The sequence below is a fragment of the Phocoena sinus genome, chromosome 16, assembly GCF_008692025.1.
Source record: "Phocoena sinus isolate mPhoSin1 chromosome 16, mPhoSin1.pri, whole genome shotgun sequence".
NCBI lineage: Eukaryota > Metazoa > Chordata > Mammalia > Artiodactyla > Phocoenidae > Phocoena > Phocoena sinus.
In genome coordinates this window covers 67274683-67300377 of record NC_045778.1, presented here as the reverse complement: position 1 = coordinate 67300377, position 25695 = coordinate 67274683, and the positions used below count along the sequence as shown (strand labels likewise).

The 25695-nt window shown below is 39.0% G+C and overlaps 1 protein-coding gene across 7 annotated transcripts in view; it reads left to right on the top strand.

Annotated features, from left to right (window-relative positions):
• The window catches only part of GPAM (glycerol-3-phosphate acyltransferase, mitochondrial), a 69974-nt gene that overhangs the window by 25890 nt on the left and 18389 nt on the right, over positions 1-25695 (top strand). The window contains exons 1-10 of one of the 7 annotated variants that reach the window (XR_004346229.1): positions 1122-1267; positions 1701-1753; positions 3071-3201; positions 4365-4487; positions 6713-6786; positions 9279-9392; positions 11122-11268; positions 21797-21893; positions 22536-22672; positions 25523-25622. Coding sequence is in view for 6 of the 7 variants with exons in the window: in XM_032608570.1 (XP_032464461.1) it covers positions 1717-1753; positions 3071-3201; positions 4365-4487; positions 6713-6786; positions 9279-9392; positions 11122-11268; positions 21797-21893; positions 22536-22672; positions 25523-25622 (960 nt within the window). In the remaining variant the exon portion in view is untranslated. Of the gene's footprint in view, positions 1-1103; positions 1669-1700; positions 1754-2248; positions 2330-3070; positions 3202-4364; positions 4488-6712; positions 6787-9278; positions 9393-11121; positions 11269-21796; positions 21894-22535; positions 22673-25522; positions 25623-25695 lie in introns of those variants that run through there. The other 6 variants (XM_032608570.1, XM_032608571.1, XM_032608573.1 and 3 more) reach the window with 6 other exon arrangements.

Genomic DNA, 25695 nt, shown 5'->3' with positions numbered 1-25695 from the left:
TGTGCCTTGTGGCCCCAAACCCCAAATGTAAAACAGAAGCGATATTGTAACAAATTTAGTAAAGACTTAAATGACAGTGTGTTTATGGAGGGCTGGAGACATCAGGGAAGGCTTGGAGTCCTAGTTCAACACAGAACTTGTCAAGTTTAGCTGAGAGAGGTGTGAGCACAGTTAGGAGTATGAGGGCCCAGGGCTTGACAAGGGACGATGGGAGAGGCTGAAGCAGGGGCTCTTGATGGAGAACAGTGGGAAAAGTAGAGGCCTCTCTGTGTAAGCCTTAGATGCCAGGCTCAGGCATTTGGACTGTGGGAGCTGTGGATGGTTTTTGATGGATGGACATGGGCAGAGATTGTTTGGAAGAGAGGATTAGGGTTCATGTGTGCAGAGGAGATGAGGGCTGGTGGCAGAGGCGTGAGGGCAGGGATTATGCCTTAACGATCTTTGTACCTTCTGCTAGTTCATAGTTAATGCTTGTTGCTTAAGTGCATGTAAAAGGTTATCTTTTCCCTTCTAAATTGCTAATCTCTTGATAACCACTGGCCTTGTCAATGGTACAACAAATACTGTGAAAGAAACTCTTTGTGCTCCTTGTTAATTTGTTTCAAGGACCAAAGGCAGAGAAATTTGGACTCAGGCTCGTCCAAACCTTATTTATTTCTCTTTTAATTCCTTATAGTCTTCCTTTAGGAAAAGGCACTCAGCCACTGTTTGGAAAACTACACAACAGGGTCATTCCCAATCCCTACCTCCCTCCCTCATGCCCAATAAATTCTGCAGTCTTACAAATCTCATAAAAAGACAGCCCACGTGCAGGCTCCCAGGAGAGCCGGGCGGAGATACAAACTTCTAGAGGAACATAGCTCACACAACGCAGACAGATGCACCCACACTCACGTGACTCAGCGCCCAGGCAGAATCACCGCGTGTTTAGGCAGCACACGCCGTACCTGGCCACACAGACACACTTGCGGGACACCTTCTACTCTTGGACCTATCCCCAGTGCACGAGGCCACGAGCCGCGCACAGCCCCGGCCGGTGGGCCCTGGCGCCTAGCCCCAGCCCTGGCCCTCCCGGAAGTGGCTGGCTCCGGGCTGCGCTCGTCACCCCAGGCGCCGGTTGCGTCATCATGGCGCGACGTTGCAGCAGCGCCGGCGGAGGCTTGAAGTGCAGACAGCTGCAGAGGTGAAGCCGGCGGAGCCGAGGGTGCGAGCGGCCAGGGCGGGAGCGGGCTGCGGGAGGCTGCTCGCGCCGGGAGCGCCGGGACAGGTGCGTGGTCGCCCTCTCACCGGGCCCGGCGCTACTCCAGCAAGCTGCCGGGCGGTCCGCTCCCCCCGGCCCTCTCCCTCGAGCTCCCGGGTTCCCCCTGAGAGATGGGCCCGGCTCGTGCCGGCGTGGGGGTCGGGCTTTTTCTCTCCCCGGGAGACCCGGCTGCGGCAGGCTTCCCCTGGGCGAGAGGGAAGTCCCTGTGGGCTCAGTCCCTCGCGCACCCGAAGGGCACGTGGAGTCATTGGCTTTGGCGTTGAGGCAGCAAGCGTGCTCTGGGAGCAGCTGGTGCTGGGGACAGTCCGTTGACAGAGGACCACTGATTGAACTGAGCACTCACTGTGCGTCAGACACTGTGCCAGGCGTCTTAGGGGTATTATCCAGTCCTCCCAGCAGCCTAGGAGGTAAGATTTATCATATCATGCCCATTTTCCAGATGGGGAAACCAAGGCATGGAAGTTAACCGACTCGTCCAAAGTGACACAGATGGTAAGCAGGGGGGATTCGAACTCTGATCTGTTTGGCTTCAGAGCTGGCCCTCCTGCCTCTGTCGCTTTTAAAACCCACAGTTGGCTCCCCTCAGCCCACAGCGTGGCGCCTCCAGGATTCTCTTTTTTTTTTTTTTTACGGGGGGGTGTACTTTTCAACCTTGGACAAACGTGGGGAGGGAGGGATGAAGCGTGGACTTACTATTGGCACAAAACTGTTTCCACCTCTCGTCCCGCCCTCGTCACAGGGGCCAGACGAGTCTTCATTCTCCCAGGCAACAGCTGCCTCCGCCGGTTGTAGCTACATTCTGCACCTGAAACTGATAGCTGAGTTTTATTTTATAATACAGAAGAGCTTTCATGCCAGGTGCATTGCTTTACTATTCCCTCCCCTCGCCTATTATGGTAGATTGTTACTCACATAAAATTGTTAAGAATGTGTATAGTCATGCTGAGGATAACAGTTACCACTGTAAATCCACATGGGGATTGTAAAGAAATCGGCATCTGCCCTCCAAGGAACACTGTTAACTTGGACATGACCTTTCAAGGTTTTAAAGGACTAATTTAAGGCCAGGTGAGAAATAGTCAAATGCTAAAATAATTTGAGAATTATGTTAGAAAATTCTTATATTTTAAGTTAATATCTATTTTCTTTAGCAGTTCACTGTTAGTGAACATTTTTTCCTAGGGTAGGAAAAGGCTTATTGAAAAGATATGAAAACTTATAAATCAGATATTTTAGAACAGTGTACTTTTGTCTTAGAGCTGTGTAGATGTATTAAAATTGCCAACATCATTTCATTTAAGGCAGCACAAGAAAATTCAGAGCTTAGTTCAGTTTAAGTGGGAAACTTGAGAGGTGCCCTTATTACCGTTACCCGTTTTACACTGCATAGTGTGTATGACGAAAAATTCCCAGCACATAATTGTTCATAATTATCTACTTGTGTGCATACATGTAACTTTAATTTAATAAATGCGTATCTTCATACTTCCAGGAACTATTCAGTGACACAGGTGAAATAATTATTTGTCACATACCTGAAATCAGCTGTTATTTACCCTCGTGAATTCACAGCTGTTTTGTTCATGAAGTCCAAAGATAACGAATGTTGTTTTTTTTAAAATCAGGATGGCCTGGATTCATATATACATATCAAAGTCCTTTTTCACACATTGACTAAACATGGGGAAGTCCTCCATAGTTCATTTGACATCCTATCATGGGGCAAAATAATATAGAAATCAGAATTTTGAGTTCCAGTATTTGCTCTCTGGATCCCTCGTTAACTTATATGGTATACATTTTTTTTAGCGCATGATTTGGGAATTACGCTTTGTGACATGGATGAATCTGCACTGATGCTTGGCATGATAGATGTTTCTTATTTGCCAAATTCATCTGAATACAGTATTGGTCGATGTAAGCATGCAAGCGAGGAATGGGTAAGTTTAAGATACAGGTTAAAAGCATTCAGCCTAAAGATGTTCATTTCAGTGTGTATGAAGGTGGAAACACTGGAAGCAACAGAAATTCAAATAGAGGTTAATAGCTACAGAAACTACCTCCAGCTGTTAGAAGATTTGTTTATGAAGTCTAATATTTAAAAATTCTTATGGTATTATGTTATTGGGAAGAGAAAATTGGGTAGGAAATTTAAGTACAGTGATTATGTTAAAAAGCAATAGGAAAAAAAACCTATTAGTTGTTTTGGGTGGTGTAATTATAAAGAGATTTTTTTTTTCTTTTCATATCTGTTTTCCATGATTGCATTTCACAAGTGTGAATTTTGTAATGGAAGTAAACTTTATTTCAAAAATTGAAAATAGGAGATTTTAGTATGTATCTCAATCCAAAGGGCATGCTTTTTTTTTTTTTTTGTATTGTTTTCCCTATGTCAATATAACATGGTATGTTTTAAATGTTTCCTGAACACTATCTGCTTTAGATAAAAAATGATGTTGGAGTTTTGGGTGGTTTTTTGGTTTACTTTTGAGAATGTGATATCAGTGGGATTTGAGCAACTGATGAACTCAAAGTTAAGAGAAAATTATTTAAAACAGAAGAGCAGAGTTTGACCCTAATTGGATAGTATGGCTATAATTTAAATTCCAGACTTTAAACTCTATTGTTAGGATAAAGGAATATTATATAAGTTTACCTTGTTTTTCATTTAAAGTAAAATATTTTAAGCCGTATTATAACAACTTGTTTACTCTCTGAGTAAGGCCTTTGTAGTTCTTTTGTGGGCGTGTGTGATTTAAGAGGGAGAGAGCTGAATTGTTAGCATAGGACTCCAGGAGTCTGACTTTATTCCTTCTGCTACTGTCAGAAGGCTATCTGACCTTTTATAACTTAGTTTTTAAACCTTTGAATGCTGCTTTCAGTGTTGCCAGCTATTGCTATTCTTAGGTGCTCAATTTTTGCTTATGTTCCAAGTGTTGGTCATAGAGGGAGCACCTTGAATGAAAAATCACTCTGAGAAACACATGCCACCAAAAAGAAAATATGTCAGAAGTTTCTCTTCTATCTGAAGTAGCTTAGAGATCAAGTGGACAAGTATAATTTTCTTGTTACTGACACACTATTTTTTCTTAATATTTATTAGGGTGAGTGTGGTTTCAGACCGACTGTCTTCAGATCTGCAACCTTGAAGTGGAAAGAAAGCCTAATGAGCCGGAAAAGGCCCTTTGTAGGAAGGTGTTGTTATTCCTGTACTCCCCAGAGCTGGGTAAGAATGCTACCTTTAATACCGTTGTTGACCTTTAATAAACAGAGTGAAATATGTGACATAGATTTCCTACTTTGTGTGAATTTTATTATTGTGTAGTCTTAATGGACTGAATGCATTTTTAGAACTTAGGCCCATCTTTATAAACCAGATATTCCAAGTAAAGATGTTGACTCAGTTTTTCTTTCCATTCATTTATTCAGTGAATGTTGGTCTAGTAGTTGATGCCAGGCTATATTTTGTTTTGTTTTTTCATTTTAGTATGACTTTAGAGGGAGAGTAGATCTTACTTTAAGATAACCCTTCCAAAGAGTTGGTGGGAACCTTCATGTAACTTCAAGATGTTGCAATTTAGCACTGAAAGTTAAAATCCTAGCAAGATGGATGAGAGAGAGAGAGAGAGAGAGAGAGAGCGTGCGCGCGTGTGTGAGAGAGAGCTCACACCTGAGCGTGGAGCAGGACAGAATAAGAAATTAAAGCAGTGGCTTTGCCCTTTTGCTAAGTGTCTGTTCCCGCGGTGGAGGGAGTGAGGGGTTTTGGCTGACTCTGTGATAGGGAAGGATGGTCACTAGAATGTTATGATGAAGATTTAAGAAGGAGTGTGCAGGCGCTTATTGTTCGTATTTGATGGAAAAACACAAGCCATACAAAATCTTCCACATTAGAGTGTAGTGTTTGGGAAGAGTCGATTGGATGAGAAGTATGCTTCTGAGGGCATTTTGCCAGAGGGATGAGTTAGCACAGGAATGTAGACGCTAATGTGGCTGTGTTCTAAGGCAGTAGACTTACCTTTTAAAACGTATAACTGGATGGTAAGCTCTCTCTGGGATGGGCCAGTTACCAGGACATTTAAGTGCCATTTATTAACCCTGCAATCTATAGAAGTTGCTTATAACCTGTGTGAATAGCTAACAGTGCTGTGAGAATTCTCCACTCAGGTTTGGCTTGGCAGAAAGTCTTGTATAAGGAATTTGCTAATCTGAGAGAGATTTGTGTGACACCCAAGCAGTTTATGTTAAATATTCAGGTCTGCTCAAGAATATCTTGATAGAGATATTGTTCCTCTTAAATCACAAGTGCCTTGACGCAAGATTATGGTGGAAGTGAAGGATCATGGCCATTTCTAGTCTAGGAGTAAGGCCAGTTCAGATTAATAGGCCAGTAGAAATAAAGATTTAAATAGATCATGTGGCTTTTCTCCTTAGATCTGGCATCTCATCTAATTCTAATTTTGAATGCTTAAAAGATCAAAACAATACCTTAACTCTAATGTGCTCTTCAGTCAGAAGAGAGTGTAAGAAATTATTTGGTGGTGGTGATGGTCTGGGGTGGGGATAGGTGAGTAGTATAACAGATAATTGATTTTTGCCTACATATAGTACCTGATAGAGCTAAACTTGATCTTATATTCTTCCATGGCATGTTTTTCTAAAATAATTTGTTTGACAGTATTTTTGTAGTAAGTTTTTGACATTTGCTACCTTTTCTATGAAATCCTATTTTCCTTTTCTCTAAGGAGATATCACTTAAGTATTTTGACATCTTTTGTTGAGGGTACATTGTGCTTTCTCAGCATTTATTTGTGGAAAGTTTACCTTTTTGCCCACATTGTTAAAGTTATGGCCTTTCTCTTTTTAGCAGAGCTATTTCTGGATTATCTTTCAAGATTACCTGTAAAGAGGGTGACCTTTAGCCATATGTTTTCTCATTAAGTAGACAGTCATTTTAGGGGAATAGAAAGACCACATTCTTTGAAGCAAGATCTGGGATTGAATCCTAAACTTCTGCAAGCCTCAGTTTTCCTGTCTATAAAATGGGGATGATAATTCTTATGTGTCAGGATTATTGGGAGATTTAGTAATCTCACAATAACTACATGATACTTAGCATAATATTTTTGTATTTTGAAAACACTGAAATCTCCAGTATTCCTGTCAATGACTTAAGCTGTCTCTGGCTTTAACTCTTTTTGGTTGGGGGTTGGGAGTAGGGCAGGAAAGTGAGAGACAGTAGTTCCTTTGAAAGCTGCTGATGATTAGTTTTGAGTTTGTGACCTTCTTAGAAGGCTAAAAAGTAGTTTTCAATAAAACACCATTTTTCTTCATCTCAGATTTTTGAAGCAATGCCTTACTTTATGCTTGAATTATATCAAGAACTAATAATGTGAGTCCTTCACCAGCAATCCAGTCATATATTTATGTCTAATTTTATTTTGTTTTATGTAGGATAAATTTTTCAACCCCAGTATCCCATCTTTGGGTTTGCGGAATGTTATTTATATCAATGAAACTCACACAAGGTAAAAAGACATTTCTTATACTTCTAATGCATGTCAAGAGAAAAATTCCATAATAACTAGTTAACACACTTTAAGATGAATCTCTTTATTTTTTTTAGAGTTAATAAGATACTAACTTCTGACACAAAAGGCTTTATCTAAAAATTGGAACCTGAGAAGACCTATTGCTATTTCCTGCTGTAATTATATAATATTTTCATGAGCATGTATATATCACTTACGGCTTTCTTTACCTTATTCAAATATTGATGCTGCAGCTGAAATGTGCCAAAATGTGACAGAGATATGTGTGAGGAGAGGTGTAGGTTTGAATGTCTTATGATCTATTATTATTTTATACCTCAAAGAAAGTGTAACTTTTTGAAATCTGCCTATCTACAGAGATTTGGAAGATATTTTTCTCTATTGAACAGATGTTCTTTGATTTATTATTAGCTTAAGACTTTTCTTAGAATTCTTACTTCCAAATTCCAGGCATATGGGTATAGGCTGTTAGGCATCAGAGTGGGAGAAAAGAGGCTTTGTTCTAAGTGAATTTAGTCTAGAGGATGAGGAAAGAGGGGGAATGTCTGCGAGACAAGAGAGAAACGGCAGCTAAAAATGCTACCAGTCCTTATAATTCTAAGATTAAATACCTGGAGTAGGTAAGTAGTAGACTCAGGTGATGAGAAATACACAAAATTCCATTAAAAAACTGATCCAAGAAGTCAAATACTTAAATTTTAAGTCTTTCTGATTTTACTACTCATATTTTGATGATGATATTTAAGTGAGCATGATAATATTTGGGTATATATTAAGTTTTTTTTAAAATAGAACTAAAGTCAAGGGATGTGTTTTTTCCAATTTCCATGCTACCCTTTCTTCTCTCTCTCTCTTGCTCTCAAGTTTAAAGGAAAGAGAAGAAATTTTTTTTCCTTTGGTTGACATGATTAAGATCCTAAGCAAAAGAATCCCATTGATTCTTTTCTTCATGTAAGTAGATATTTTACATACAAAACCGAGGAGTTCATTTGTGGTCCTCAGTTGGAGGCAGTTAAGAAAAAAAAGCATATGAGATACACATACACACACACACACTTTTTAGCGTATGTTGTATTGACCAGGCAGTGTGGAACTATTCAGTGTAATAAGCTACCTGTGCAAGTGAGTTGGCTATTTAGCTCTTCTGTGTGTTGCATGAAGCATAGCCTAAACATTTTTACACACACACACACACACACACACTGCTTTCAGTCCATTGTGAAGGGATTTCATCAAGAGTTTGGACTTTGTACATTCCTGTAATAATTTTGACAATGTTCACTGATAGAAGAGTTTAGAATTAAACACTTAACATATTGGGCTAAGTTTTCAGAGAAATGAGACAAAGGAAAGGAGGAAGAAAAAGAATGTCAGGAAGGAGAGATGAAGGAACTTTTTTTTTTTTTTTTTTTTTTGCGGTACACGGGCCTCTCACCACTGTGGCCTCTCCCGTAGCGGAGCACAGGCTCCGGACGCGCAGGCTCAGCGGCCATGGCTCACGGGTCCAGCCGCTCCATGGCATGTGGGATCTTCCCGGACCAGGGCACAAACCCGTGTCCCCTGCATCGGCAGGCGGACTCTCAACCACTGCGCCACAAGGGAAGCCCCCTCAAATTACTTTTCCTCAACTGAAGTCTTTTTGGATCTTTCCAGAATTACTTTATAATTGAAATCTTCTGCTGTTTATATGCTTATTATGGAGGACATGATAATGAGGCATTATCTAATCATTACAAATGGTTTCAAATCACCACATAATGGAAGTTTGTAGCATTCTTATTCTAGATCCCTGTCCTTAACCCCCATCCAGATAACACATAGTCACTGTCCCTGATGGGAGTATGTCCTATTCCCTAGGTATGCTGAATGTGTTTTCAAAAAAGCTACCCAAAAAGTAAGAACTTCTGGCTTCATAAGCGCAGAGCACAAATATTCAGACCACTGTCTAGTTTCCTTGACTTCTCTCAACTGATCAACTTTGTCAATTCAATTTGACAGTCAGTGATCACCTTAGAAGAATTACTGTAATAACAACAAAGTAGCCCTTCGTGGTAGGAGAAGACTCCCAAATTATTTTTTATGGCCCATAGCTGTAGATATAAGCTATATAGCTTATATATAAAGCATTCAACATATTTGGTTTTTCAAATGGTATTAAAGTGAGATGCTTTTATTTCTTTTGTTTTTATATTTGGATTACTAGTTTGCGGAGTAACACTATTCAAGCATTAATACATAAATTCCAAGTTTAAGTTTTAGCTGAGAGTACATGAAGGAAATTAGAAATAAAACTGTCTGCATAGCATCCTGAACTACTTACTAAGGAGAATTTGCTACAGGAGAACCCTAAATCTCTGGAATAGATGAAATGAGGATTTGTTTTTACAGGAGGGGAACCTGTGTAGTTTAAGCAACTTGCTTTAGGTATTCCTAGAGTACTTCTCTGCTAAATCATTTTCACGTTGCAGGCATCGAGGATGGCTGGCAAGACGTCTTTCTTACGTGCTTTTCGTTCAAGAGCGAGATGTCCATAAAGGCATGTTTGCCACCAATGTGACTGAAAACGTACTGAACAGCAGTAGGTAAGGGTGGGACGCTGCTGTAAAGGGGAAATGTAGGGATGGGCGGTGGGTGTGGGGAAGTAATTTCCTTTATCAACCTTTAGTTTCTCTGGGACTCTGTCTCAAGAGGTGTTTGTGTTTCCAAACGGTCAATGTTCAAGCTCCAGAAGAAAGCAAGGGAAGGCAAGAGAACAGATGGTTTTGGTGCCATGTGGGAATAGCAGTCTTGTTTCATGCATTAGTAATTGAATGGGCTTCTAATAAATGAAAGGCGGGTTGGAGTTCAGATATGCACATATTTTCAGAGTTCTCTGTTAAGTGTTCTGTAATATGAATGTTTGGGACAATGCATTTCCTATTTTATAGCCAGAAGAGAAGGGAGTTTGATATTTCTGTCAAATAATTGTTAGTACCTGGGCACAAATTCTTGTATTAGAAAGTCATTATTAGAAATTTTAAGAGAATGAGATAAGTGTCCTTGCCCTCAGAGGATCTTGCTTAAAAATGGAAGAGACTGACTTGAACTCAAAAGGATTGGGGAAATCGTTATGAAGCTCAGCCATTAGACTATGGGAGTTTGGGTGAAGGTTGGTTTCTATTCCACCTCATTGTTGTGGCCTGTGTTAGACACCTACCTGGATTTGGGAAGCTGGAGACCAGAGTGGATTGAAAGATGCTTAGAAATGCAAGCCCAGTGGTATGGTTGTTAAGGGCTGAATAGTAGTGGCATGTAGTAGGTACTTTTATATTTATTGAATAAATGAGTGAATAGTTGATAATGGAGATATAATAATTACATGAATTACTTGTGAAAACATTCCTGGCTGCATTGAAATAAATGCTATTCATGGAATAGAATTAGGGATGGTGCATAACTGTCATGTGGAGTTGATCTTTCTGTAGTAACGAATGATGGGGCTCTATGGAGTTTTGCTGTACACTAGCCTAAAATCAGCAACACTGGGAGAAAAAAACAATTATTTGAAACTCCCTTGGATTATTATATATTCTGTTTTCTAGGTAAAGCCCCTCAAGTATGTTTCATTCCATCCAGATATTTTGAGTAATAACTAGGATTTTAGAAGTGATTTAAGGAGGTTTAAACCTCATTTGTTCTTCCCTAAGTCATGTGGAAGATTTACAAGACTGGGTTAAATCTTCCCTTTTACCTTACTGCTTACTGGTCTGTGCTATTTAAATCTAGAGCTGTGCCTTTTTAAAATTACTGGTTTGATTTGGAAAATACTTGTAAATATTTATGTCCACCTTTGATCCCTCCTAGAGAGTTTTACAAATAGTTCCACTAATAAGCCACAATGTAAATGAATAATAAATTTGGTATTCAAAAGAAAAATCACACATTACTTGGGCAAGTGGGCTTGGGATACCTCTGAATTATATGCCTAAAGGGATAATCTTCCTTTTCTTCCTTTCTGCCACAGTGTAACTTTGTGTCCCTCACAGCATAACTGGAACATTCAAATTCACATAGTTGCTACCCAGTGAATTTGAATTAAATTTTCAAATCTGCCTTCCAGCTTCCTCAGGAATTCATTGATTTAGGAATATAATATCCTTAATATTTAATAGACAGCCAAGGAAAGCACTTCTAACTTGAGCTTATTCTCTTGTGTCATCACATAAAAGAGAAAGTATATTTTGTTTTGTGATTTGTTATCTGTAGTTTAGAAAATAATACAGAATGTAGCATAGAGCCAGTTACATTGTCTGTCTTCCACTTTGAAATCAGAGTACAAGAGGCAATTGCCGAAGTGGCTGCTGAATTAAACCCTGATGGTTCTGCTCAGCAGCAATCAAAAGCTGTCAATAAAGTGAAAAAGAAAGCCAGAAAGATCCTTCAAGAAATGGTTGCCACTGTCTCACCGGCCCTGATCAGGTATAAAAAGCAAAGCAGAAAACTTTCAGCAAGAGTCATCCTGTTTTGAGCAGACAGGACTGAACCGTTGCACTTTCCTAGCACAATGCTCTTGGTCCAAAAGAGGTTTTATCATATTCTGATGTTAAAAACCAACTCCTCTTTTTATTCTTTTTTTCTTTGTGGTGCGTGGGCCTCTCACTGTTGTGGCCTCTCCCGTTGCGGAGCACAGGCTCCAGGCGCGCAGGCTCAGCGGCCATGGCTCACGGGCCCAGCCGCTCCACGGCATGTGGGATCTTCCCGGACCGGGGCACGAACCCGTGTCCCCTGCATTGGCAGGCGGACTCTCAACCACTGCGCCACCAGGGAAGCCCTTTTTATTCTTTAACTGTCATGAGAAGTAGCACTTGGGAGGCTTCAAGGTGCATTAATCTCTGTCAGCTGTTACCAGCCATCGTATTACTGCTGACATCTTCTAGACTAGTTGTGAGCTGGGTTTCATGTGCCCATGTCTTTTTGTTTTCTTTCAGTTTTATTGAGATATAACGGACATACAGCACTGTATAAATTGAAGGTGTACAGCATAATGATTTGACTTACATATGCCATGAAATGATTACCACACTGAGTTTACTGAACATTCATCATCTCATATAGATACAAAATCAAAGATATAGAATGAAATTTTTTTTTCTTGTGGTGAGAACTCTTAGGATTTACTCTTAACAGTTTTCATATATAACATACAGCAGTGTTAATTATATTTATTGTGTTGTATGTTACATCCCTAGCACTTATTTATCTTATAACTGGAAGTCTGTATCTTTTGACTACCTTCATCCAATTCCCCCTTCCCCCGCCACCTCTGGTAACCACAAATCTGATCTCTTTTTTTGAGTTTGTTTGTTTTGGAAGTATAATTGATCTACAACACTATATTAGTTCCTGTTATATGACATAGTGATTCAATATTTCTGTACATTTCAAAATGATCACCACTATAAGTTTAGTTATGATCTGTCAACACACGAAGATATTACATAGTTATGAACTGTATTCCCCATGTTACATTTCATACTTGTGACTCATTTATTTTACAACTGAAGTTTGTACCTCTTAATCTCCCTCACCTATTTCTTACATTCCCACCTGCCTCTCCTCTAGCGACTACCTGGTTTTTTTCTGTATCTATAACTGTTTTATTATGTTGTGTTGATTTTTAGATTCCATACTGTATAAGTGATATCATACAGTATTTGTCTTTCTCTGTCTGACTTTCTTCACTTAGCATAATGTCCTCTAGGTCCATCCATGTTGTCACATACGGCAAAATTTCATTCTTTTTTTATGGCTGAGTAATATTCCATTGTGTGTTTTTGGGTATATGTGTGTACATACCACATCTTCTTTATCCATTCATCTATTGATGGGCACTTAGGTTGCTTCCATATCTTAGCTATTATAAATAATGCTGCAGTGAACATAGGGGTGCATATATGGCTTCTAATTAGTGTTTTCGTTTTCTTCAGATAAATACCCAGGAGTGGAATTGTTGCATTATATGGTAGTTGTATTTTTAATTTTTTGAGGAATCTCCATATTCTTTTCCATAGTGGTTACCCTAATGTACATTCCTACCAACAATGTACAAGGGTTCCCTTTCCTCTACATTCTCCCCAACACTTGTTATTTGTTGTCTTTTTGATAATAGCTATTCTGACAGGGGTGAGGTCATATCTCATTATGGTTTTTTTTTTTTATACAGCAGGTTTTTATAGTTATCCATTTTATACATATTAGTGTATACATGTCAATCCCAATCTCCCAATTCATCACACCACCACCCCCCCGCCACTTTCCCCCCTTGGTGTCCATACGTTTGTTCTCTACATCTGTGTCTCAATTTCTGCCCTGTAGACTGGTTCATCTCTACCATTTTTCTACGTTCCACATATATGCGTTAATATACGATATTTGTTTTTCTCTTTCTGACTGACTTCACTCTGTATGACAGTCTCTAGATCCAGCCACATCTCTACAAATTACCCAATTTCATTCCTTTTTATGGCTGAGTAACATTCCATTGTATATATGTGCCATATCTTCTTTATCCATTCGTTTGTCGATGGGCATTTAGGTTGCTTCCATTTCCTGGCTATTGTAAATAGTGCTGCAGTTAACATTGGGGTGCATGTCTCTTTCTGAATTATGGTTTTATCAGGGTATATGCCGTGTAATGGGATTGCTGGATCATACGGTAATTCTATTTTTAGTTCTTTAAAGAACCTCCATACTGTTCTCCATAGTGGCTGTATCAATTTACATTCCCACCAACAGTGCAGGAGGGTTCGCTTTTCTCAACACCCTCTCCAGCATTTGTTGTTTGTAGATTTTCTGATGATGGCCATTCTAACTGGTGTGAGGTGATACCTCATTGTAGTTTTGATTTGCATTTCTCTAATAGTGATGTTGACCAGCTTTTCATGTGCTGCTTGGCCATCTGTATGTTCTCTTTGGAGAAATGTCTATTTAGGTCTTCTGCCCATTTTTGGATTGGGTTTTTCTTTTTTATAAAATTGAGCTGCATGAGCTGTTTATATATTTTGAAGATTAATCCTTTGCCCGTTGATTCATTTGCAAATATTTTATCGCATTCTGAGGGTAGTCTTTTCATCTTGTTTGTAGTTTACTTTGCTTTGCAAAAGCTTTTAAGTTTCATTAGGTCCCATTTGTTTATTTTTGTTTTTATTTCCATTACTCTAGGAGGTGGATCAAAAAAGATCTTGCTGTGATTTATGCCAAAGAGTGTTCTTCCTGTATTTTCCTCTAAGAATTTTATAGTGTCTGGTATTGCATTTGGGTCTCTAACCCATTTTGAGTTTATTTTTGTGCATGGTGTTAGGGAGTGCTCTAATTTCATTCTTTTACATGTATCTGCCCAGTCTTCCCAGCACCACTTATTGAAGAAATTGTCTTTTCTGCATTGTATGTCCTTGCCTCCTTTGTCATAGATTATGGCCTCCATTGACCATAGATGCGTGGGTTTATCTCTGGACTTTCTATCCTGTTCCATTGATCTGTATTTCTGTTTTTGTGCCAGTACCATATTGTCTTGATTACTGTAGCTTTGTAGTATAGTCTGAAGTCTGGGAGCCTGATTCCTCCAGCTCCGTTTTTTTCCCTCAAGACTGCTTTGGCTATTCGGGATCTTTTGTGTCTCCATACAAATCTTAAGATTTTTTGTTCTAGTTCTGTAAAAAATGCCATTGGTAGGTATTGCACTGAATAGATTGCTTTGGATACTCTAGTCATTTTCACAATATTGATTCTTCCAATCCAAAAACATGGTATATCTCTCCATCTGTTTATATCATCTTTAATTTCTTTCAGCAGTGTCTTATCGTTTTCTGTATACAGGTCTTTTGTCTCCCTAGGTAGGTTTATTCCTAGGTATTTTATTCTTTTTGTTGCAGTGGTACATGGGAGTGTTTCCTTAATTTCTCTTCCAGATTTTTCATCATTAGGGTATGGGAATTCAAGAGAGTTCTGTGCATTAATTTTGTATCCTGCAACTTTACCAAATTCATTGATTAGCTCTAGTAGTTTTCTGGTGGCATCTTTAGGATTCTCTATGTATAGTATGATGTTGTCTGCAAACAGTGATAGTTTTACTTCTTCTTTTCCTATTTGGATTCCTTTTATTTCTTTTTCTTCTTTGATTGCTGTGGCTACAACTTCCAAAACTATGTTGAATAATAGTGGTGAGAGTGGACATCCTTGTCTTGTTCCTGATCTTAGAGGAAATGCTTTCAGCTTTTCAACATTGAGAATGATGTTTGCTCTGGGCTTGTCGTATATGGCCTTTATTATGTTGAGGTTCCCTCTATGCCCACTGTCTGAGAGTTTTTATCATAAATGGGTGTTGAATTTTGTCAAAAGCTTTTTCTGCATTTATTGAGATGATCATATGGTTTTTCTTCTTCAGTTTGTTAATATGGTGTACACATTGATTTGCGTATATTGAAGAATCCTTGCATCACTGGGATAAATCCCACTTGATCATGGTGTACGATCCTTTCAATGTGTTGGATTCTGTTTGCTAGTATTTTGTTGAGGATTTTTACATCTATATTCATCAGTGATATTGGTCTGTAATTTTCTTTTTTTGTAGTATCTTTGTCTGGTTTTGGTATCAGGGTTATGGTGGCCTCATAGAATGAGTTTGGGAGTGTTCCTTCCTCTTCAATTTTTTGGAAGTTTGAGAAGGATGGGTGTTCACTCTTCCCTAAATGTTTGATAGAATTTGTTAGAATTCACCCGTGAAGCCATCTGGTCCTGGACTTTTGTTTGTTGGAAGATTTTTAATCACAGTTTCAATTTCATTACTTGTGATTGGTCTGTTCATATTTTCTATTTCTTCCTGTTTCAGTCTTGGAAGGTTATACCTTTCTAAGAATTTGTCCATTTCTTCCAGGTTGTCCATTTTATTGGCATAGAGTTGCTTGTAGTAATCTCTTAGGATACTTTGTACTTCTGTGATGTCTGTTGTAACTTCTACTTTTTCATTTCTAATTTTATTGATTTGCGTCCTCTCCCTCTTTTTCTTGATGAGTCTGGCTAATGGTTTATCAATTTTGTTTATCTTCTCAAAGAACCAGCTTTTAGTTTTAATGATCTTTGCTGTTGTCTTCTTTGCTTCTATTTCATTTATTTCTGCTCTTATCTTTATGATTTCTTTCCTTCTACTAACTTTGGGTTTTGTTCTTCTTTCTATAGTTCCTTTAGGTGTAAGGTTAGGTTGTTTATTTGAGATGTTTGTTGTTTCTTGAGATAGGATTGTATTGCTATAAACTTCCCTCTTAGAGCTGCTTTTGCTGCATCCCATAGGTTTTGGATCGTTGTGTTTTCCTTGTCATTTGTCTCTAGGTATTTTTTGATTTCCTTAGTGATCTCTTGGTTATTTAGTAACGTATTGTTTAGCCTCCATGTGTTTGTGTTTTTTACGTTTTTTTCCCTGTAATAGATTTCTAATCTCATAGTGTTGTGGTCAGAAAAGATCCTTTATATGATTTCAGTTTTCTTAAGTTTACTGAGGCTTGATTTGTGACCCAAGATGTGATCTATCCTGTGCGCACTTGAGCAGAAAGTGTAATCTGCTGTTTTTGAATGGAATGTCCTATAAATATCAATTGAATCTACTTGTGTCATTTAAAGCTTGTCTTTCTTAATTTTCTGTTTGGATGATCTGTCCATTGGTGTAAGTGAGGTGTTAAAGTCCCCCACTATTATTGTGTTACTGTGGATTTCATCTTTTATAGCTGTTAGCAGTTGCCTTATGTATCGAGGTGCTCCTATGCTGGGTGCATATATATTTATAATTGTTATATCTTCTTCTTGGATTGATCCCTTGATCATTATGTAGTGTCCTTCTTTGTCTCTTGTAACATTCTTTATTTTAAAGTCTATTTTATCTGATATGAGTATTGCTACTCCAGCTTTCTTTTGATTTCCATTTGCATGGAATATCTTTTTCCATCCCCTCACCTTCAGTCTGTTTGTGTCCCTAGGTCTGAAGTGGGTCTCTTGTAGACAGCATATATATGGGTCTTGTTTTTGTATCCATTCAGTGAGTCTGTGTCTTTTGCTTGGAGCATTTAATCCATTTATGTTTAAGGTAATCATCTATATGTATCTTCCTATTATCATTTTCTTAATTGTTTTGGGTTTGTTTTTGTAGGTCCTTTTCTTCTCTTATGTTTCCCAGTTAGAAAAGTTCCTTTAACATTTGTTGTAGAGCCGGTTTGGTGGTGCTGAATTCTCTTAGCTTTTGCTTGTCTGTAAAGCTTTTGATTTCTCCATCAAATCTGAATGAGATCGTTGCCAGGTAGATCTTGGCTGTAGATTTTTCCCTGGCATCACTTTAAATATGTCATGCCACTCCCTTCTGGCTTGTAGAGTTTCTGCTGAGAAATCAGCCGTTAACCTTATGGGAGTTGCCTTGTACATTATTTGTTGTTTTTCCCTTGCTGATTTCAGTAATTTTTCTTTGTCTTTAATTTTTGCCAATTTGATTACTATGTGTCTCAGTGTGTTTCTCCTTCGTTTTATCCTGTATGGGACTCTCTGTGCTTCCTGGACTTGGGTGGCTATTTCCTTTCTCATGTTAGGGAAGTTTTCGACTATAATCTCTTCACATATTTTCTCGGGTCCTTTCTCTCTCTTCTCTTTCTGGGACCCCTATAATGTGAATACGGTTGCATTTAATGTTGTCCCAGAGGTCTCTTAGGCTGTCTATTTCTTTTCATTCTTCTTTCTTTATTCTGTTCTGCAGCAGTGAATTCCACCATTCTGTCTTCCAGGTCACTTATCCATTCCTCTGCCTCAGTTATTCTGCTATTGATTCCTTCTAGTGTAGTTTTCATTTCAGTGATTGTATTGTTCATCTCTGTTTGTTTGTACTTTAATTCTTCAAGGTATTTGTTAAACATTTCTTGCATCTTCTCGATCTTTGCCTCCATTCTTTTTCCAAGGTCCTGGATCATCTTCACTATCATTATTCTGAATTCTTTTTCTGGAAGGTCGCCTATTTCCACTTCACTTAGTTGCTTTTCCTGGGGTTTTATCTTGTTTCTTCATCTGGTACATAGCCTTCTGCCTTTTCATCTTGTCTGTCTTTCCGTGAATGTGGTTTTTGTTCCACAGGCTGCAGGATTATAGTTCTTCTTGCTTCTGCTGTCTGCCGTCTGGTGGATGAGGCTATCTAAGAGGCTTGTGCAAGTTTCCTGATGGGAGGGACTGGTGGTGGGTAGAGCGGGCTGTTGCTCTGGTGGGCAGAGCTCAGTAAAACTTTAATCCACTTGTCTGCTGATGGGCGGGGCTAGGTTCCCTCCCTGTTGGTTGTTTGGCCTGAGGCGACCCAACACTGGAACCTACCTGGGCTCTTTGGTGGGGGTGATGGCGGACTCTTCCCAGAACTTCTGCTGCCAGTGTCCTTGTCCTCATTGGTGAGACACAGCCACCCCCCGCCTCTGCAGAAGACCCTCCAACACTAGCAGGTAGGTCTGGTTCAGTCTCCCTTGGGGTCACTGTTCCTTCCCCTGGGTCCCGATGCGCACACTACTTTGTGTGTGCCCTCCAAGAGTGGAGTCTCTGTTTCCCCCAGTCCTGTCAAAGTCCTGCAATCAAATCCCGCTAGCCTCCATGTCTGATTCTCTAGGAATTCTTCCTCCCATTGCCGGACTCCCAGGTAGGGAAACCTGACGTGGGGCTCAGAACCTTCACTCCAGTTGGTGGACTTCTGTGGTGTAAGTGTTCTCCAGTTTGTGAGTCACCACCCAGCAGCTATGGGATTTGATTTTATTGTCCTTGCACCCCTCCTACAGTCTCATTGTGGCTTCTCCTTTGTCTTTGGATGTGGGGTGTCTTTTTTGGTGAGTTCCAGTGTCTTCCTGTCGATGATCGTTCAGCAGTTAGTTGTGATTCCTGGGCTCTTGCAAGAGGGAGTGAGAGCACGTCCTTCTACTCTGTCATCTTGAACCAGTGCAATCATTGTGGGTTTTTTTTTGTTGTTGTTGTTGTTGTTTTTTTTGCGGTACGCAGGCCTCTCACCGGTGTGGCCTCTCCCGTTGCGGAGCACAGGCTCCGGACGCGCAGGCTCAGCGGCCATGGCTCACGGGCCCAGCCCCTCCGCGGCATGTGGGATCTTCCCGGACCGGGGCACGAACCCGTGTCCCCTGCATAGGCAGGTGGACTCTCAACCACTGTGCCACCAGGGAAGCCCTCATTGTGGTTTTGATTTGTGTTCCCCCAATGATTTGTGATGTGGAGCATCTTTTCATGTGCCTGTTGGCCATCTGTATGTCTTCTTTGGAAAAAATGTCTATTCAGATCCTCTGCGCATTTTTTTTTTTTTTGCTCTACATGGGCCTCTCACTGTTGTGGCCTCTCCCATTGCGGAGCACAGGCTCCGGACGCGCAGGCTCAGCGGCCATGGCTCACAGGCCTAGCCACTCTGCGGCATGTGGGATCTTCCCAGACTGCGGCACGAACCCGTGTCCCCTGCATCAGCAGGCGAACTCTCAACCACTGCGCCACCAGGGAAGCCCCCTCTGCGCATTTTTTAATTGGATTGTTTGTTTTTTGATGTTGAGTTGTTTGAGTTTTTTGTACATTTAGGGTATAAGCCCCTTATCAGATGTATCCTTTTCAAACATCTTCTCCCATTCAGTAGGTGGCCTTTTTGTTTTGTTGATAGTTTCTTCAGTCTGAAAAAGCTTTTTAATTTGATTTAGTCCCATTTGTTTACTTTTGCTTTTGTTTCCCTTACCTGAGGAGACATATCCAAAAAAAATATTACTAAGACTGATGTCAAAGTGTATATTGCCCATGTTTTCTTCTAGAAGTTTTATGGTTTCAGGTCTTAGATTTAAGTCTTTAATCCATTTTGAATTTATTTTCATGCATGGTGTGAGAGAGTAGTCCAGTTTGAGTTTTTTGCATGTAGCTGTCCAGTTTTCTCAGCACCATTTATTATAGAGACTCTTTTCCCCATTGTGTATACTTGCCTCCATTGTCATAGATTAATTGACCTTATAAGTGTGGGTTCCTTTCTGGGTTCTCTGTTCCGTTCCACTGATCTATGTGTCTGTTTTTGTGCCAGTACGTGCTGTCTTGATTACTGTAGCTTTGTAAGATAATTTGAAATCAGGGAGCCTGATACCTCCACCTTTGTTCTTCTTAAGATTGTTTTGGCTATTTGGGGTCTTGTGTTTCCATACAAATTTTAGAAGTATTTATTCTAGTTCTGTGAAAAATGCCATTGGTATTTTATAGGGATTACATTGAATCTGTAGATTACCTTGGGTATATGGTCATTTTAACAATATTAATTCTTCCAGTCCATGAACACAGTATATCCTTCCATCTGCTTGTGTCATCTTCAGTTTCTTTCATGAGTGTCTTACATTTTTCCAAGTACAGGTATTTTATTTGCTTATGTAGATTTATTCCTAGGTATTTTATTCTTTTTGATGCATTTATAAATGAAATTCTTTTCTTAATTTCCCTTCAGATAGTTCATTGTTAGTGTATAGAAATGCATCTGATTTCTGTATATTAATTTTGTATCTTGCAACTTTACCAGATTCATTGATGAGTTCTAGTAGTTTTTGATGACCTCTTTAGGATTTTCTAAGTATAGTATCATGCCATGTATATACAGTGATAGTTTCACTTTTTCATTTCCACTTTGGATTCTTTTTATTTCTTTTTCTTGTCTGTTTGCTGTGGTGAGGACTTTCAATTCTGTGTTTAATAAAAGTGGCAAGAAAGGGCATCCTTGACATGTTCCTGATCTTAGAGGAAATGCTTTTAGCTTTTCACCATTGAGTCTGATGTTAGCTGTGGGTTTGTCATTTATGGCCTTTCTTATGTTTAGGTATGTTCCCTCTATATTCACTTTGTTGAGAGTTTTTATCATAAATGGATGTTGGATTTTGTCAAGAGCTTTTCCTGCATCTTTTGAGAGAATCATATGATTTTTATTCTTCAATTTGTTAATGTGATGTATCACATTGATTGATTTGTGGATATTGAACTATCTTTGCATCCTGGGATAAATTCCACTTGATCATGGTGCATGATACTTTTAATGTACTGTATTGTTGAATTTGGTTTGCTCATATTTTGTTAAGGATTTTTGCATCTATGTTCAACAATGATACTGTGATACTGGCCTGTGATTTTCTTTTTTTGTGATGTCTTTGGTTTTGCTATCAGCGTGATGCTGGCCTCATAAGATGAGCAGAATGCAGAAGTGTTCCCTCCTCTGCAATTTTTTGGAATGGTTTGAGAAGATATGTGTTAACTCTTCGCCAAATATTTGGTAGAGTTCACCTGTGAAGCCGTCTGGTTCTGGACTTTGTTTGCTAGGAGTTTCTTTTTTTTTATTACTGACTCAGTTTCATTACTGGTAATTGGTCTGTTCATATTTTCTATTTCTTCCTGGTTCAGTCTTGGGAGATTGTACATTTCTAGGAATTTGTCCATTTCTTCTAGGTTATCCGTTTTATTTGCATATAATTGTTTGTAGTAATCTTGTATGAACCTTTGTATTTCTGTAGTATTGGTTGTAACTTCTCCTTTTTCATTTCTGATTTTATTTATTTGGGCCCTCTCTCTTTTCTTCTTGAGGAATCTGCACATGCCCATGTCGTGGAGGGATTTGTATGCAGGAGCGGGCTCACTCTACTCACCTAAATATTTGCTTGATCATTAGCTTCTGAAGTATAAAGTGTGCAATTAGAATGAAATGTAAGATTTTAGTACATAATAAATGGATGCTTCTATAAGTAGTATGTGTAAGGTCAGTTATTTAAGTTCACAATTCAGATGTACACATACACACATACATGCACACGTGCTCATAAAAAGTCAATTACAATCACTCACGTTGTAGGTTCAAAACTTTAGGTAGACAAATGTCAAATATATATGTTTATATATATAAATATATGTATATACATTAAAAAATGTTTTAACTTCCTTTCAGACTGACCGGATGGGTGCTGCTGAAACTGTTCAACAGCTTCTTTTGGAATATTCAGATTCACAAGGGTCAACTTGAGATGGTTAAAGCTGCAACTGAGGCAAGAATTATGCGAATCTGTCATTCTGTATTCTCCACATTTGCAGAGTGATTTTGGAATTCTTTTTCAAATGTTTTCTTGTATACTGTTGTGCATTCCTACACATTTGCAAGATTTTCCCCCGTGTAAGATAACTACAGTAGTTATGTATTTGTGGGAGATAAGTGGGGTAAAGGAGCACCTTCCAGCAATATGCAGGATTCCTTCTGTAAGTTATCTTGCAATAACTCTGAAAATCAGGTAGAACAATCCTTATTTTATACATGAGGAAATAAAGGCACGTATAGATTAAGAAATTGTCCCAAGTCACAGCCAGTAAGTCACTTGCCCAGGATTTCAAACCAAACCAAGCTTGTGGCCAAAAACTATGTTCTTTTTATATGATTAGGGCTTCCTTTCAGAAGATATATAGTCAACTTGAACTCTTGATTGTTCTCCTCCTTCCCTGATTCTTTTCTGTTGGTGTAGTTGTTTTTAGCTGGATGATATCAAATTGAAAGAAGTTCTTATTACGGAAAAATGTTTTTAAAGAATGAGTCACTAAGTAGCTAGTGTTTGAATGACTTTAACCAAATGTGAAGTTGCAAACTGTAATTGAACTTTCCATCTGAATTTTAAATTTGGTGTTTTTCCTTTTGCTAGATGAATTTGCCACTTATATTTCTACCAGTTCATAGATCACATATTGACTATCTCCTGCTCACTTTCATTCTCTTCTGCCATAACATCAAAGCGCCATACATTGCTTCAGGCAATAATCTCAACATCCCCATCTTCAGGTAAGATCAGCTTATTTTGAAAGTTAAGGTATGAAGATTATATTTTGAATTTTTCCTTTTTTATTATACCTTTTGATACATTTATTGTAATGAGGACATTAACTTTTTTATTTTTATTATAAAAGTAATGCACGCGTATTGCAGAAAATTTGGAAAGTACAAAAAAGCATTAAGACCATCATCATTTGAACTTATTTGCAAAGCAGAAATAGAGACACAGAGGTAGAGAACAGACGGGGGAAGGGGTGGGTGGGATGAATTGGGAGACTGGGATTGACATATATACACTACTGTGTATAAAATAGATAACTAATGAGAACTGACTGTATAGCACAGGGAACTCTACCCAGTGCTCTGTCATGACCTAAATGGGAAGGAAATACAAAGGGGATATATTTATACATGTGGCTGATTCACCCTGCTGTACAGCAGAAACTAACACAAGATTGTAAAGCAACCATACTCCAATAAAACAACAACAACAACAAAAGACTGTCATCATCATTTCTGTGTTTTATATGGGATATTTGGTGAACTGTGAATAGCTAAACTTATCAGCAGTATTTATCAAACATATAAAAGGCAATTAGAAAGATAAGATAGCAAATTACTATATCTGACTTGGCAGTGCTTAGGTGGGGTCAGGGTGGTGGTAGGCAGGTGGTAATGGTATAAAGGTAAGAAAGAACCTTACCTGTTACTTTGACCTCATAATTTAGTAGAGCTAGAAACATAATAATTACAGTGTAACATAAAAGGTATGTTTTAGAGGTTTTCAGGGGAATGCAGTGCATTCCATTCAGAGGGAATAGTATGTGAAAAGACAGAGTGATTTAAAAGCATGATATGGTCATGAACCAGCAGACAATTCTTAGACTCTAGGGTTAGAATGTAGGGTGCGTTAGCAGGGTTCAGAGGCTGGAGGTGGTGACTGCATAGGTGGTGAGAGTTAGGTCAAAACAATTTCTAAGCCAAGAGTTTAGAGTGTATCCCGTACTTGAGAAATGATACGTTCAGATTCGCATTTTGAAAAGTCATTCTGGATTAGAGGGAGTTAGATCAATTCTGACTCTATCGCAGTAGTTCAGATAAAAGGTAATGAAGGCTTAAATAAAAGTATAATAGTGCTCTTGGAGAAGAGGTCACAGATTTGAGAAGCATTTAGTTTCATACTTCAAAGTACAAAGCATCTCTCAGGTCAGCTCTGTGAGTAGTAGAGAGCACGAGGAGGATGAATGTGGAGCGACCGGAAGGGAAGCGGGCTGTGCAGGTGGCGCTTCACAAGGGGGCAGTCACTGCTTTGCGTGCCATGAAACCTGATCCTCAGCCTCGCAGTACGAGGAGCTCCTTCCTAATCCCTTGGCGCAGAGTTCTGCAGCTAATCTGATGCATGCATGTGGATGACTGAAGAGAAGCCATTCATTCATGCAGTAAGCCAGTACTTACCCAAATGTGCTCTAGACAAGGGAGAACAAGACACATAGTCCTTACTTTCAAATAGCTCATAAAATAATGGGGAATGTAGGCAAACAGCTAGCTCTAATCCAGCGTGATATGACCCTACAGGGCAGACATGCTTTTCCAAGTATCAGAATATCTGTGTTTTCTCTCATGGGTACCTCTTCCCAGCGTCAAGGAGCCTGGAAAGTTGAATTAGAAAGTCATCAGAAAGGTGCTTAAGCGTGAAGAAGACTGTTCCAGCTGGGCTCTTAGAGAAGCCTTGCCCCATAATAGTTTGCCTCTTCTGTAATCAGAACAACTCATGTACTCATTCCCTCCAGGTTGGATTGGTTCTCAAGGTGGATCTCTGGGGAAGTACTTAATAAACATTGATAATTTCTCATAAGCCAACTTCCCTTTTCACCACCTCTATGCTAGTCATTGCTCAGCTTATCATTCCTTCAGACGTGACAGAATCTCGATAACCTGGCCTGTTTATTTGCAGTGCTCTTTTGTTACATGCCAGTCTGTACATTCACAAACCACTTTTCAAGGGGGCTTATTTTTGTGGATGGTTCATCTCATTTATTAAGAATTTATTCTGCAGAGTTTTACTTTCAAAGAGTGACATTAAGTTCTGGATATATCTTACTGTGGCCTCCTTATGCTGACTGTAGAAGATTCCAAAACTATATATTAATATTTATATTAATATCACTCTGTTTGAACAGAATAGGAGGCGGCTCTGAGTTTGGAAAAGTTGACTTAAGTTTTGGAAAGTGTCAGCCTCATATCAAAATAATTCATCAGTGCTGTAGACAGAGATGTGGGGTTGTGCGAATTGTTTTATTCTTATGTATGTGTAAATGAAGCAAATTTTGGTTTCATGTTTTGGGAGGATGGTTATGCTTGGTTCCAGTTTGATAAAGTTACTCTTGTCTTACTGGGATACTGTCTAAGAAATACTTACTTGAGAAGGTTTCCCCAAAGGAGCTTTTGTAACATCACATTCATCTTGTAGTAAACGTGCCATAGGAAAATTTTGGGATGTCTAAAGGTCAGTATCTTAAGACCGTGGACAGGGTTTTTAAATTTAGCAGTATTTTATAATCCTCTTAAAGTCTGTACCAGCACCTTTGCGGGATAATATATCATGTAAGCTCCTTTTGGCTTAGAACAGATGTAACAGAGCTTCATTATACACAGTGATATTCTGAAGGCTAATGAATAATGTAAATGACTGAAACACATCAATATATGGAAAATGGAAAAATGTCCACATTTTCACAATCAGCAACTCAAACAATACATGAGGTTTATATGCAAATGACACGTTTCGAATAACTTGGAATTTGAGTTCTCTTTTTAAATTTTTCTTTTTAAAAAATTAATGCGTTCTTAAATTTATAGTACCCTGATCCATAAGCTTGGGGGCTTTTTCATACGACGGAGGCTAGATGAGACGCCGGATGGACGGAAAGATATTCTCTATAGAGCTTTGCTCCATGGGGTACGTGTGATCTCTAATTACTCTTAAAGTCATTATGGTAGCTATCACAGTAGAAGAAAATGAGACTTGATTC